The following is a 16,730-nucleotide window of genomic DNA, read 5'->3' as shown; positions in this document are numbered from 1 at the left end:
GAATGTCTTTTTCCTGGCTTGCCCTCTTCCATAATAACTGAAAAAACACCTTACTCATCAGTCATCCCCATTGAACCTGCTGATTTTGATACTAGCAGCCACAGGAGCCTCCCAAATTCACATTAAGTACTGAAAAGGAAGAGGCAAAGAAAAACTTCAGAGAAGTCAGAGATCCTCTATTAAACTAAGAGTTAGCTTTCAGGAACACTGTTAAAGACAAATTTGAGCTCTAGTCTTACTGCTTTCAGTAACTAGGTGTGTGAGCATTCACAGATCATTTAACAAGCCTGGGTCTCTACTTTCTCTTCAGCAAAATTAAGGAAATGGCCTAGTGGCTTTCTTACAAGATACCAGAGAATCTAAATTTTCCAAAAAAGTCCTGAATAACATAAAGCACCATTAAAGTATTGTATCATATTATAAGGTTGTGAGTTACTGAGAACAGGGAACAGTATCTTCTATTATAACCACCAGTGTGGTACAAAGAAAGACTAGATTTTTTTCATATTCATAAATGTTAAAACAATGACATCTAGTCCTAGATATATTATCATAGTAGCAAAAGTTATGTATGCATAGTCTCAAGCATCTGATGAGAAAGAAAAATGTCTTTGAATTGCTTGAATATTTTCAAAAATGTAAAAAAAAATAAAAACCCAAATGGTTAATTAAGTACACAAGGAGATTCAAACTCACCAGCAGAGAAATTCATATTAAAATGACAAATTCATTTATGTAAACTTAAAACTCCCAAGAAACTTAAGTATTTACTATAGTCTGAATGTTTGTGTCCCTTCAAAATTCATATGTTGAAATCCTAATCCCCAAAGGTGATGCAGTAAGTGAGACCTTGATTAGATCATGAGGTGGAGAGTCCCCAAGAATGGGATTAGTACTCTTACAAAAAAGATCCCAGAGAGCTCCCTAGCCCTTATCCATGTGAGAACATAATGAGACATCTATGACCAGAAGAGGGCCCTCCCCTGACTACACTAGCACCCTGATCATGGACTTCCAGCCTCCAGAACTGTGAGCAATAAATTTCTGCTGTTTATAAACCACCCAATCTATGGTATTTTAATAGCCTAAATGGACTAAGACAATATTCAACACGAAGTATACACAGCCCAGGATATTACACATATTAAACACATTAGTATGGAAGCCTGGGGTAGAAGGATGCATGCCAGGTGAAATGGAACTGTGAATCAGAAATGAAAGGGGAATAAAATTAATCAAGACGGACATCTTACAGTATGCCATAAACTGAGGCGTGTAAATAACTAAGTTCTCTATACTTGAGATCCATTTAAGTAAGAACAATAAAAACATATCTGCACATACAAACCTAATATCATAAGGTTTTATGAACTAATGTTCATATGTTTTATTTGTGAAGGGATGGTCATGGCCCTCCCTCATAAACTACTTACTCTTCACAGGCAAAAACTAAAAAAAAAAAAAAAAAAAGTTTTTGTGTTTTTACAGGCTTAGGCGAAAGCAGGAAATTAGAACTGAAGAACAAATAAAAAGGTATTTACAACCTGGTAACCTAGTAACATCAATATACAACAGATGCCAGAAACAAAGAAGACACTTTTAAAAGCATACATATGATCCTAAAAAGCCAAGTTCAGAGATGTTTATACTATCACACCAAAAAGCTGAATATACCTCATTGAATATATCTCACTGAACATCTGAGAAAGGACTAAATTATACTCTATATTTTATTTAACAGCATCAGTAAAATCCCTCTACAAATATGTTTTAATGTGAGGACTAAATTCTTATTAACATGTACATTTAGACCCAATGAGGTTTCTCCCCCTCCTGAAATTCCACCCAGTTTTAGTGTAACCAGATGTTTATTATATTTATAACACATCTGGATGGTTAACTGTATTTTTCAATTCCATCTGGTTGCTTCCCATCCTGTAAACATATCCATAGATAGAAACATCAACTCTAATGCTTTCCTGAAAAAATATCAAGTTAAATATTACAATGCTATATGGCTTTTTAATTGAGGTTTAATAACCTCTTCACGCAGAGAAGACAGAATGATGTTCTTAATGGCTTTTACAGCAACAAAAATTCTTTTTGCCTGCAGCAGATGGTAATTCATACCTGTAATTTTTTTGCATATCGATTGAACATAAACATCACACATTCGTTGATGGCACCTGTTCTTTGAAGAAACAGTAGTCCTTTGGGAGTGGCAGCAAAATTTAGTAAATCATCTAACAAATTCTCTTCCCAAGCCATACTGAAACAGGTAAAAAGAAAGGTATGCATTTCTTTATTACATTCAAAACTGAAAAGAAAATATTTCAGCTTAATACTGCTAGTAAACTTACAGAGTACATATTGATGGCTAAGTATTCAGTTTAAAAAATAAGATAAAAAGTATGGTTTCTTTGATATTGAGTTTTTATTATTATACTTTCTAACCCAATAATTTTAACTTTAATCAAATATTAACTATAGGTGTCAGCATTTTTATTCATCTAGGTTCTCTCATCTTTGCTTTAATTTCATTCTCTTCTACCATAATTCTGCTGGGCCTGGAGTCCCCAAGTCCCAAATCTCCATTATTTCTATACTTTCTTTTCATTACAGAGTATCTGTCTTCCAACTTTCTAAAGCATATCAGGTACAGTATCTTTATTTTCATAGGTTTTTAATTTTACTTTTGGAGAATGATATTTTTTTCCTCAAAACACTTTTAAAAGGAAGGCCACTAACATTCTTCAGAGAAAAAGTCTGAAACATTCAGAAGACACAATTAATAGGAGAGTCAGAGCTGGAAACATGGAAATGTAGGAGGGGATATGAGCACTTCATTCGGAAGTACCAAAAGGAGAAAATGTACTACCTACTGGATAGTCCTAGTTGTCTGGAAAGAAACTGGATATAAAAGTAGGCCAAAAACCAATATCTACATGTATAGTGAAATTGTTAGTATGGAGATGTGTGACATTCCCCTCCCCAATAAGGAAGTGTCAGAGTCTGTTTTGAAAAGGACTGTAAAGGGGCGCCTGGGTGGCTCAGTTGGTTAAGCGACTGCCTTCGGCTCAGGTCATGATCCTGGAGTCCCGGGATCGAGTCCCGCATCGGGCTCCCTGCTCGGCAGGGAGTCTGCTTCTCCCTCTGACCCTCCCTCCTCTCATGTGCTTGCTCTCTCATTCTCTCTCTCTCAAATAAATAAATAAATAAATCTTTAAAAAAAAAAAAAAAAAAAAAAAGGACTGTAAGGAAATTTGAAATCCAGGACTTTTCTAATCAAAACAAGAATGATTAGTACATATTTTGACACATATCCTCTATGCCAATCACAAAGCAATGGCCAAAGATATAACCATGTTTAAATAACAAATTCCACCATGGACAGAGAACAGAAATACAAAAAAATGGAACTCTACTTTTAAGGTAAACGGAGACAATGGAAACCAAATTTAGTTCCAGTAGGATATAAATGACTAACGGAATTACATATGAGACACAAGACCAGTGTTAGGCTCACTGCTTTAGACCTAGGACTGGGTAAGACTAATAAAAATAATATATATTTAACTGAATTAAAATAAAATTTATATATTTAAAAAAATATCACATATAACAAAATACTTACATATGTATAACATAGGCTCTAAAAGTGGGACTTTGACAAGCCATAAGCCTAGGGCAACAGGAAGACACAGACAGATACTCATTTCTAGAAATGAGCATATGATCAATTTATTTTCTAGTTCTTCAGTTGTATCTGTGATATCTGCATCATCACTGACAGAAGCCTCAAAATGCCAATACAATATTTATTAAAACATGACCATAAAGAGAAAATTTATTTAAAACATGACCATAAAGAGAAAAACCATAAAACTGGACATGAAGAAATGAACATAAAAACGTAAGTAGGGAGAAACAGTAAGGGAAGAGGGAGAAAAGTAGGGAAGGAAACAAACAAAAAAATCTCTCAAAAATGAACTCCCAAACTTTAAAAGATATCTAAAGCTAAGAGATAGCAGAATCAAACTTATCAAATGAATCCATTCCAGCTGAAATAATTTTCAGAAATCATGACTAAAATAAATTTATGATACTGAAAGAAGTTTTTAAAATTTTTCTATTAAAACTGAAGCAAAAAGCAAAGGAGAAATAAAAACAGGTACATTTTTTAAAAAGAACCACTGGAAATTTTGGAAATAAAAAAACATAGCCACTTAAACACGTACAAAGATTGATTGGATAGCAGATAAGAAATAAATGTTTAACAGATGAGACACAGAACACATACTGAAAGGTCTCAACATACATCAAATAAAAGCAGTAAAAGAGAAGGAAAGGAATATTTAAAAAGATAATAAAATTTTTCTAGATTTGAGGAAAGACACCAGTCCAAAAAAAAAGAAAAAACCCAACACAACTAAATCATAAGCTATGAGAGACAAAATATATGACCTATAAGAGAAAGGTGATTATATTAACAGATTCATCAGTTACTACTTATTCCAGAAGAAAATGGAGTAATAGCCTGAAATACTGATGAGAAATAATTACCTATCAAAACTTTTATACCCAGAGAAACTATCAAGTACCCTTAACAGTGAGGGTGAGGGGCGCCTGGGTGGCTCAATCAGTTAAGCATCGGACTCTTGATTTCAGCTCAGGTCATGAACTCAGGATCGTGGGATTGAGCCCTGTGTCCAGCTCCAAGCTCAACACGGAGTCAGCCTGGGATCACTCTCTCCCTTTCCCTCTGCCCCTTTTCTCTCTCTCCCTCTCTTTCTCTCTCTCTCTTTCTCTCTCTCTCTCTCAATAAAATCTTAAAAAAAAAAAGTGAGGGTGAGACAGAGGGTGGGGAGGGGATGGAGAGAACAGATACATTTAGGGGTGGGTTTGTGGGTTGGAGGGAAAATAGTCATTTTCAGATAGAAAGAGAGTATCAGTTAACTACTCTCAAATCCTTAAACACTAATTAAAGGAAAACTATTTGGAAACTTAAACATATACTTCATTAGGGGGGAAAAAGGTGAGCCTATGAGAAAGAATGGGCTACAAGTTTCAATGAATGGCAAAAATAATAAATGTCTACAAATTGAATAACTGACTGAAAAGAAAAATTAGGAGCTTCCAATAAAGAACACAAAGTAAGGTTTTTCAAGCAAAGGCAGATTATGGGTTTAACTGACCCTGTACTACATCACAAAACCTCAACCAACATAAAAGGATACATACCATTCTATCTAGGTTCTCTGAAAATATAAATTAATTATCAGTCAACAGTTTAAAAAAAGATAGTAGTAAAAATAACTGTTTGAAAACAAGTGTACTGCAAATATTTCATGGATTAAAGAGTAAAATCAAAATAGAAAGTTCTTAAGATATTTAAAAGAGCTTAATATGAAAGTGCTACATATAAAAATGTATTAAAATTAGTATGGCTGATGTAGATTGCTTTTCTCACCATCCATTCTCATTTCCCATTTCATTTACTTTCCTGTACTACAGAAGTGAGGGAAGGAGAGACAATGAAAAGGAGAGGGAGAGAGATGAAAAGAGCATTAGCAAAACCAAAACCTGGTCTTTGCATAAACTAATGCAATAAAGTAGTTAAGGGGGGAAAACGGCCAAAAAATACTAAGACTCTAAAAATAATTACAGCTAAAGAATTTCTTTAATCATACAAGAATACCTTGAACAAGTCAACAAAAATGTGTATGTTTAGATTAAAAAATGTAGTATTTTTAAAAAACATAATCAAATATCTGAAACACAAATAAAAAACCTGAATAACCATTAGCCATTAAAGAAACAGCATTTTAAAGTTTACCTTGACTCCCACCCCCGAAATAAAACAACACAGGCAAAAAAACTTATAGGTTGCATCCCATTCTCAAAAATTACAGAGAATTGACATAATTTATTTTTTCTGCCATGATCTTAGCATTTAATTCTCTTTCAATTATAGAAAAGATACTATTTCAAAATGGAAAATCCAAGCCATTGAATTGTTTATTGGTGCTGGGATAAGGGCAATGGCAAAGAATACATGGTTTTGTCAGCTTATGAGAACTCCATTCTTTGAATGGTTAGATATTATGGAGGGTTAGACACTTTCATGGAAATTGAGTTTTAGGTGTTTATTTCTTTGAGATCATAGGCTGAGTTTTACAGATTAAAGACTCCCCCCACCCCCAACTTTACTTCACCCTCTAGTTTTCTAAAGGCCCCTTGATGATTGGTTGGGGCGGATTGGGCACCTTGTTGTCCCTCTGATTATATTCTTCTCTATGGTCACCCTAATGATGATCCCACATAGCTTGTCATCACAATTAATCAACCAAACCAGCATGGTAGAAATTTGAGTTGAGATTGCAATTCAAAGTCTAGATTTAAAAGACACCAATCCCCTATGATGACTACATAAATACTTCTACCTTCTCTGTTGTAAACATCAATAAATGGAAGGATGGAGGGGAAATCTCTAACATATGCTATCGGAAAATGTAAGATCAAAATACCTAACATTAGTCTGTCAGAGGCTCAAAAATAAGACTTTTAGCAACTTACTTTTAATTTTATCTTTATCATATCAGTCTTACTGTTGGTGTCATTATTTAGAGACTAGTGTCTAGAGGTAGGAGAAGTGTTATTAATTTATTCACTGATTCAAGAAAGGTATCAGGAAAGGGAGAAGATATTTGCAAATGGTATATTTGATAAAGGGTTAGTATCCAAAATACATAAAGAACTTATACAACTCAATACCCTCCAAAAAAATATTCCAATTAAAAAATGGGCAGAAGACAACGAGAATAGACATTTCTTAAAAGAAGACATACAGAGGGCTAACAGACACATGAAGAGATGTTCAACATCAATCATCAGGGAAATGCAAATCAAAACCACAATGAGATATCACCTCACACCTGTTACAATGGCTCAAATGAAAAACACAAAAAAACAGCAAGTGTTGGCGAGGATGTGGAGAAAAAAAAGGAACCCTTGTGCACTGTTGGTGGGAACACGAACTGGTGCAGCCACTATGAAAAAAACACTTTGGAGGTTCCTCAAAAAATTAAGAATAGATCTACCATATGATCCAGTAATTCCACTACTGGGTATTTACCCAAAAAACGTGAAAACACTAATTTAAAAAGATATGTACCCCTATGTTTATTGCAGCATTATTTACAATAGCCAAACATGGAAGCAGCCAAAGTGTCCATCATTAAATGAATGAACAAGAGGTGGTATGTATATATGTGTGCATATATATATATATACATGTGCACATACACACACACACACACACACACACACACAATGGAATAGTACTTAGCCATAAAAGAGAATGAAATCATGCTATTGGCAATAACATGGATGGAGCTACAAAGTATAATCCTAAGTGAAATACGTCAGCTGGAAACAGACAAATACCATGTAATTTCACTCATATGTGGAATTTAAGAAACAAAACAAATGAACCAAAAAAAAAAAAAGACAAACCAAAAAGCAGACTCTTAACTATAGAGAACAAACAGATGGTTACCAGAGGGGAGGCAGGTGGGGGGATGGGTGAAAACAGGTGAAGGGGTTTAAGAGTATGCTTATCATGATGAGCACTGAGTAATGTATGGAATTGTTAAATCACTATACTGTATACCTGAAACTAATATAACACTCACTGTATGTTAATTATACTGGAATTTAAAAAAAAAAAAAAAAGGAAAAGAAACATATTAGGAATCTGCTATGTACCAGCATTAGGATATGTTTAGTTAACGGACCCAGATGGTTTTACACTCAAGTTTTACCAAATTATGAAGCAACAAATAATGTCTATCTCACACCAACTTCTCAATTAACACAAAAGAACAAAAGACATTCAACTCTAAGTGCTAATTTAATTTTGATGATGAAAATGAAATCAACAGTTCTGACTCTATATTATCAAAAACTCTATTAAATCTTTTGTTTCTAAGACATTAATGTCATGTTGAGGGAACCTCCTTTTCCCCCAGAAAAAGTTTCCACATGGAGCACATTCCCCAGTTTAACACTGCTTGCCCCTCCCCACCTAATCACTTACTCTTCCCATGGAAGAAGGGACTCTGGAGATTTGGAGAATGACCTAAGCATGCCTAGCTAGCAATGCCTCTCTCTCAGCCTACTTGTTTGTGATCCACCTACCTGTAGGAAGCACACATTCTGCTTCCCCTACACATTAGAGGGAAGCCTACGGCTGTCCACTGCCAATTGTGACAGAAGGGTAAATCTAATTCTTGAGATCTTAGGAAGCCTGTGTTATTCAGTGTTTTGATTTGTTTCACTTCTTTATCACTATTTCTTGGTTCACAATTCAGGAGGGAAGGAATGGCGTATAATTTATTAGCTCCTTCACACTCTAATTTCAGAATCTAAAAATATTACTCAAAGTAAAATGTATTAACTACATTAATCATGTTCCCTCTTCTAGCCTATTGACCATTTCTTCCATCTGAAATAATTTTTAGTTTTTAGTCAATTAACATATATTATCTTTAACTTAGCTTAAAAACTTCTTATGGAAAGATTCCCCCATAAGTTGCCTCCCAATGGACCCCACATGGCCCCATCATATAAATTTAGCATACTATGCTGCCACATTGTATTTATTTGTATTCTACAGGACACAATAAGCTCCTTTAAGGCATACAGGTATCCTAAGAAGTCAAAGTACTTGGTCCAATATATAGCTGAATGAATTAGAAAATGAATGCATGAATGAAATGAAAAATGACAAATCACAAAGATCTCAAAGAAAACAGATCTAGGGGTGCCTGGGTGGCTCAGTCGGTTAAGCAGCTGCCTTAGGCTCAGATCATGGTCTCAGGGTCTTGGGATGGAGCCCACATCAGGCTCCCTGCTTAGCGGGGAGTCTGCTTCTCCCTCTGCCGCCCCCATCCCACCCACCCCTGCTCCTGTGCTCCCCCTCTCTCTCAAATAAATAAATAAAATCTTTAAAAGAAAAGAAAACAGATCTAAAAATTACCTCAAAAATTGCATAAATGTTCTCCCCTCCTCTCTCATACACACACGTACACACACACACACACAATGGCAATGGATTTAAGTTTATGACAACTATCAGAAAAAAAATTTAGCTGATTTTTAGAGAAGAATTAACTATTTTTTGAACCATTATACTGTTGAGGAAATGAAAAAGGCTTTTTGTTTGACTTCTTTAAACTATGTCTACCTGAAATGTTGATTTTTAAATTTTTCTTAAGAATATCCCTTGAAGTTCTATTATCTGTTTAGAGTATGCCAACAACTAAGAAGAGAATTCCAGTACATAAGTCACCAGATCTCAATTTTTAAAAAATGTTGTTTTTTTCTCATTAATCTGACTCCATGTCCTATTGGTATTTGTGAAAAAACATGGAGACGTCTAAATTAAAAACCAGTGTAAATACTGATTTTAATTATTTTCCAATGCCAAAATCTAATTAAAATGCATTCCCACACATTTTGAAAAATCATAATTTAAATATAAATAGACTTCATTGGCATTTGAAAACACTTTATTCCTATGGGAAATCCCTAGTTAGCTTTCCAAATCTAGTATTTGATAATTCTCCACATTTTCGGGAAACATTACAACATCCAATTTCTTAACCCAAAATGTAAACACAGGATAAAGCAAGTATAATAAATAATGTTAGATTTAAGGTAAAAGTATGACATGATCTCTAAAGCTCCCCCTAGATGTAATTTTCTCTAATCCTATATGTATACAGTTTCCTTCCTGTATTTTCTTTTTTAGTTTTTATTTCAATCCCAGTTAATTAACATATGGTGTAATATTAGTTTCAGGTGTATTTTTGCTACACCATTCAATTACATTCTCATTTAAATTATTTCAGCAAATGTAGAGAAACAGATAAGTTTAGTCAATTGTGCTTACATGTTTTGGGATTCCTGGCTTACTGAAGAAACAGAATCCGAACCCTTTACTGGAGTAGGAATTCTTTCTGATAGCAAACTTGTCTAAAATACAACAGATTACATTATTTTTTATAGATAGCATTATTCATAAGATCTCATGATACGTTTTTACAGTTGATCCTTAATATAATTAAAATTAAATTACCTTCAAATTTTAAGTTATTTGGTTTTTCATTAAATATCATGTAAAATTATTTTATAAAGGAAGTATATAAATGTGGGGGAAAAAGGCTTAGTTCACTGATACATACTACATTTGACTATTGCTACATTATAATCTCCAGTGTCCATAACAAAGTCCCAGCTGTCTGTAAAAATTGCTCAGAAATAGCTTCCAAAGAAGAATGTCAGTTTATGCAAAGATAATTTATCTAAAGGCTCTCCTACCAGAAGAAAAGACTGAAGTGCCCAGTTTGGTCCTAGAACTTTGCCTTGGTAGGAAATGAGATGAAGTCATCCTGTACCAAATTAAAAAGCATTATGTTCCCCAGAGTACTGTGATGCTAAGAAAGTCATATTTGCCCCAGTAAAAGATTTTAACTGCATTATAATGGTGACTATATTTGAAATAAAGATTTACAGGAAGGGAAAAAAGCTTGAAAATTCTTACCTTCTTCCATGCCTTTGCTATAGACTCATGCAAACTATAAGGAATTAACACCTGTAAGCCTTCACATGTACCATATATTTGACGACACACAGAAATAAAAGCTCCTTTAACCACCGGCAACATTTCCGATCCAGAAAAAATAGAAATATCTTCATCAAGAAGTTTTTTCGAAAACTGGGCAATTATATGAGCACCTGTAGGACTAAAACATGATAGACTAAAAGTGATTCCAATGTTATAAATCATGACCTCTTATAGTACTACCAGAAAGTCTAGCCATGTCACAAACTTTGCGTTTACTTGGCTTCCCTTTGGTTCTCTACCTATTCTCTAACATATCAATATTCCTGTTTCCACACATGTACAGACAAATGTCTAATAAAGAGAACAGTTTCAGGAAACTAGAGGAAAGAATACGCAGATAGAAAAAAGCAAAACTATATGCTTAAAAGGTTATAGACACCATGGGCCCACAGTCATGTAACTTCACCTGATTGTAGTAAAAACATAATCCTGAGTTCCCAAGCCATTAATAGGATGTAGCTCCTCTATTTCAGAGGCTGGGCACTTTCATAGTAATAATAAATAAGGAAATCATAGTAAATACTTAATATGCCAGGCATTGTTCTAAGTATTTTAGATGTATTAACTCATTTAATTCTTACACTAACCGTATGAAGTAGATATATTTTTCACTTTTTAAAAAGATAAGGAAATACAGTTAAAGCTTACAGGAGTTAAGTAACTTAAACAATATCACATAACTAGTAAGAAGTGGAGCCAGGACTCAAACCCAGGGTATCTAGCTCCAGGGCAGCACACTTTTAGTTTTTCTGGCTTTAAAAACAAACACAGTAAGCTGTGGATAGGATAGGGTACTGACTCTCCATGTACCCCTCCACCCATCTTCAACAGTTATTAACATTTGCCAGTCTTGTTTTATCTATTCCCTGACCTTCCCCTCTGCCCACCTCTACTAGAATATTGTATGCTAAATGCCAGACATCATTTTACCCAGTGTACATCTCTGATTAAGGTTTCTATGTTACATGCCAATACCCCAACTAACAAAACATAATTTTTTAATATAATCTGATAATCCACCCATATCAAGATTCTTCTGATTGTCTTAAGGTGTTTCTTATAATAGATTTGTATAAATCAAAATTCAAACAAGTTTCACAGAGTGCATTAAGTTATTGTGATCATTTAGGCCCCCTCTTTTCTTTTTTACCCATGCCATTAATTTGGAGAAATGACATATTTTCCCTATCCATTCTTTATATGGATAATTGCTTCACCATGCTGTCATTTAATGTGTTCCTCTATTTCTCCATATTTCTTATAAATTGATAATTATATCTAGAGGCTTAAAGTTCAACTTCTTTTTTCTTGGCCAAATAACTTCATAGGTGGTTGCTGTTGTGTACCTTCTACTGCATCGTATCATTAGATACATCTGGTTGTCCCAATTGTAATGATGCTAAAAATCAACTGGTCAGATGGTATGAGCCTGAACTCTCCAGTGGGAAGTCCCCCCCACATCAAGCCTTTCACCTAATGGTTTTAGCATCAATTCATGATAATTTCCTAAATCAACTATTTCATTAGGAGTTACCAAATGATGATTTTCTAGTTATTCTGCATTTATTAACTAAAATTTTTCTATGAAGAACTTTATCCACAGTAACTTAATAGTTATATTAAAATACAGTTTGTACAGGGGCGCCTGGGTGGCACAGTCAGTTAAGTGTCCAATTCTTAGTTTCAGCTCAGGTCATGATCTCAGGGTCAGGAGACCGAGCCCGGCATTGGGCTCCATACTCAGCACAGACTCTGCTTGAGATTCTCTCTCTCTCTCTCCCTCTGCCCCTCCTACTCGTACTCATGCTTGCACACTCTCCCTCTAATCAACAAATGAATCTTTAAAAAAAAATACAGTTTGTACAGGAAATAGAAAAAAAGATTTTGAACATTTTTAATCAACTTGCAAAATAATGAGTTGGTGTCCTCAAAACCTCAACTGGTAATTGACAAGGTTTTTTTTTTTTAATTTTAGTGTGTTTTTAAAGCCATTTTTGCATGCTTTATGTATGTCAATCATTCAAGTCACTTTTTTAATCCTCAAATTATCTACCTTAAACCAGTAGGAGGCCCCTTCTGGTGGCTTGGGGTACTTCTGACACTATGTCTTTAGTCTTAGATAATTTCCTTACTTTCTAGAATGGTAAGATATCTCAGGATCACCTTGCATATTTCCTGGCCCAATGCAGAAACAACTACCTTCAAGGATTCCTTCCCCCTTTTGTAGGAAAAAACAACAATAACAAAAACTTAGATATTTAGAGACCACAATCTGGGTGCCAACTCATTGTTAAGGGATTGTTATTACTTCTAGGCCTCTTCAGTGGTAGTTCTGAGAAAAGCATAAGAAAAATAAATTAATACTTATATTTCCATTATGAATTTAAAATTCCAGTTTAACTTCTTTAATTCTATATTCTAGTTCCTTATGATGCTAATTACTTATTTGCTTTATTTTAGAATATGTTCATAATAGTTTCAAAATATATTGATTGCAGTTTAAGATTATTTTGAGAATTTTTTCTTCCAACCTTATGATATATCCCACTAGAAATGTTCAAATCAGGTCACTTGAGGTAATTCTTTCCTCTGCATGGGTAGGTCACTAACTTGCTTGGTAGTTAAATTCACTTATTCCCATTTGTTTGAATTTCTTTGAAATGTGAATTTTTCTTTTTGATTTAACTTTTACATTCAGCATGTAAAAGAGCGACATGATTCCAAAGTCAAATCTAGGTACAATGAAGGTATAACCCATATATCTACAATCTCTACCTCCCTATCCACATGTTTTTCTCTCTTCCTCTAAAACTATTACTTTTCAGTTTACCCTTTTATCACTCCTTTAGAAAAATAACAATAGGATTTGGTTTATTCATATTCCCTTCCATTATATAAAAGGTAGCATTCTAAAACATTCTTCTGAGTTTTGTTTGTTCACAGATATCCTGAAGATAACTCCACAGCAATACGTAAAAAAATTCCATGTTCCCATTGCACAGCTGCTAAGTGCTCCTTTGTACAAACACAATTTAATCAATTAGCCTCTTGTTATTGGACATTTGAGATGATTCCAGTCTTTTTCCAACATAAATAATATAATCAGAAACAACCACAGCACAATGGTGATTCAAAAGAAACTGACATTTAATGTCTTATCTGTTTAACTTCAACGTAAGGGAAACTAATTAATCATTGAACACTACATCAAAAACTAATGATGTACTATAAGTTGGCTAACTGAACATAATAAAAATTTTTTAAAAATTAAAAACTTAGAAATACTAATGATTGGGGAAAAATTGACTACATAATTAAATGTCTATAAGCAAAAAAAAAAAAAACAATGAAATAGGGAAGTAATGAAGAATAAAAAGAAACCTTAGAACTCATGACAAAAGGTTAGTCTTCTTCATTTTACAAAAGATTATTATCTATATAGAAAAAGACTTCCAGTTGAATATGGCAGATTGAACACATACATTCACATCTGCACCCTCTTAAAACACTAAAATGCAAAAGTGAAGGGAATTTTCAGAAGGCTTTTATAGCTGTCAAGGAGAAAAGAAAGCATGTGACAGTAACAATGTTTTGGAATCTAGAAAGTTGAAAAAAACAAAAAGTAACTCAGGACCTGGAAAAACTGAATGATCAGCCACAATATAGAAAACAGAACACAATTTATCTCATAGAACCTCTCAAAAAACTCAAATTGGTTCTACTAGGGGTAGAAGTGGGACTGAAAACAGAAGAGCTGCCTGAAAGTCAACTTAAAAAGAAGTCTGACCAGCTTCCCTTCCACATTCCATATAGCCACCCCCATGTATCTTTTGGAAAGCAGGCAAAGATCAAGAACAGTAGAGAGTACCACAGGGTTAAATCAAAGCTTATAGAGTAAAACTTGAAAACCACTTTCTCCACCCGGTAATCTTCTCCCGCTAAGCTTATACTCTCTGCAGGCGGCTAGCTATAGGATCCTTTTCTATGGAATCTGACCAGAACAAAGACTAAAGAGGCTGGTATTAGAGGTTCCCAAAACAAATCCATGGCAAGATTCCCCCATAGCAAAGACCACAAGTAAAAAGGTCCCATGTTCCTGCATAGTTTTCAAACAGCTATTTACTGACTTTTAAGTATCTGAAGAAATCTCTAATTTAAAATCGGAAACCAAGACAACAAATAGAAAAATCAATGTGGAAGGAAAAAAGAAAATGAGAAATGAAAACTCTGTATCTTCACAGATATAAGAGAACTTAAAACTCATGAAACAAGAATAGGATAGTAGAATAAGAATGTTCTTTTATAGAAAAAATATAACTTAAGAAATGCAAACCACAATCTGAATCTAAGGGCTAGAAAATAAAGCTGAGGACATTTCTTAGACAGTAAAAAACTTAAAAAGCAAGCTCCTGGAGGGGAGGTCCAAGATAGTGGTAGGAAAATCCTCCTCCCATGGACACACCCAAGCTACATATGATCATTTCCCTGTGAAAAAGATCTGAAAACTAAATGAACTGCTTCCCACAACAAAGGATAAAAGGACCATATCAAAACAGGTAGGAGAAGTAGAGACACAGTCTCCCAAAAAACACCCCACTCACGGCATGGCAACACATAACAAGAAGGGATCTCACCAGACAGATGCTTCTCCCAGAGGAGTAAAAGGTTGGTACCCCACATCAGGGACCCCACTCCTGGGATCTACACCAGAGAAATAAGCCCACAGAACACCTGGCTTGGAAAACCAAAAGGGCTAACATCCAGGGGGTCTAAAAGAGCTATAAGGAAACAGATTCCCCTCTTGAAGGGATTGTTTGTGGTCCTGCCCCAAGACCCAGCAAAGAAACAGTAGTCTGGAAAGGCCCCTAGACTGTATGTATGTAAAGGAGACTCATTTGCTAATGTGGGGGCATTGGCTGGAAGGGCGGGGGACAGTTGAGATGCTCTTCAGAGACAGATGAAGATGGTAGATGCCACAGATGCACTCTCCACATGGCCTGCTAGCAGGGCTACCACCACCTTGCTGGTACAGCAGGGGTGAGCTTTTGTGGCACTTGCTGAGGCCAGGTGGAGAGTTGCAGTACTCCCCAACTCCCCAGCTGGAACATGGAGTGTGAGCTGTCGGGGAAGTCTCCTATTCCTAACCTAAAGCCAGTATACAGACAAGGCACTCTCTACCTCTATTACAGAAGCCCATGGAAACATACACTCAAGACATTTTCCTGTTGTCTTTCTAAAGCTAGTGAATGTGCCCTGTTCTCTATACCCTCTAGCTGCCTTGCTCAAGCCAGCAGATGGACACAAACCACACCCCTTGATCACCTGGCCCTGAGCTCCACCAGAGTATAACAACTGGAAAGACCATTCTTGACAGGCCATCAATCCCAGGGCCCTGCACCAACAGCAGACTGAAACAATCCCAGTCTTCCTATAAAAAAGGCCTATTTACTTAGCCTGCAGCTTTAGCCTCAGGAACAGGCTTCAAGTTTCCCACACATCAAGAGGCTAAGGAGGCACTCCAAGGAACAAAAGCAGGAAAACATCGTCCTTGCACACCCCCTTGGCCTCACTACAGCTGGATTAGACTTCCCAGGGAAGATCTTATACACTCATCTGGAACTCAGATTTTTGCAACTCACACCCAGGAGAAACCTCCAGATCTGGTCTAGAGGCCAGCAGTGATTACAAATGTGACCCCACAGGACTAAATATATTTGCACACTTGCAAAGCTGTGGCCTGAAGGTCTGGCTTCTAATCAGACTGAAACTAGGTGCTAAATGAGTTTCCTCCCCTTGAATCACGGACAGGCCTTGGCAAGCCCTCAAAAAAGGCGGCATATCAATAATAAATCAGACAGTTGAGATAATTACAAAGGTTTGAAAGACAACCAAGAGCTAGGACAAGGCTGAACTAGAGATTCATCACCTATTCAAGGCCACTCTTTGAAGACTGAGAAAAGTACCTGCATTTCACCTAATATATAGAAAAAACAGAGCCAAGACAAATTAGGAAACAGAAGAAACAAAACAAACAAACAAA

General features: G+C 35.4%; 1 protein-coding gene across 6 annotated transcripts in view; it reads right to left on the bottom strand.

Moving 5' to 3' along the window:
- The window catches only part of TBC1D32 (TBC1 domain family member 32), a 201,245-nt gene that overhangs the window by 126,896 nt on the left and 57,619 nt on the right, over positions 1–16,730 (bottom strand). For all 6 annotated transcript variants that reach the window (XM_078054793.1, XM_036118997.2, XM_078054794.1 and 3 more), the window contains 3 exons: positions 10,607–10,808; positions 9,956–10,038; positions 2,131–2,269 (listed from right to left, as the gene is read on the bottom strand). In XM_078054793.1, the coding sequence (XP_077910919.1) occupies positions 2,131–2,269; positions 9,956–10,038; positions 10,607–10,808 (424 nt within the window). The remainder of the gene's footprint in view (positions 1–2,130; positions 2,270–9,955; positions 10,039–10,606; positions 10,809–16,730) is intronic.

The sequence above is a fragment of the Halichoerus grypus genome, chromosome 9, assembly GCF_964656455.1.
Source record: "Halichoerus grypus chromosome 9, mHalGry1.hap1.1, whole genome shotgun sequence".
Classification (NCBI taxonomy): Eukaryota; Metazoa; Chordata; class Mammalia; order Carnivora; family Phocidae; genus Halichoerus; species Halichoerus grypus.
Note: the sequence above shows the minus strand (reverse complement) of the source record. Positions and strands in the feature narration are given on the sequence as shown.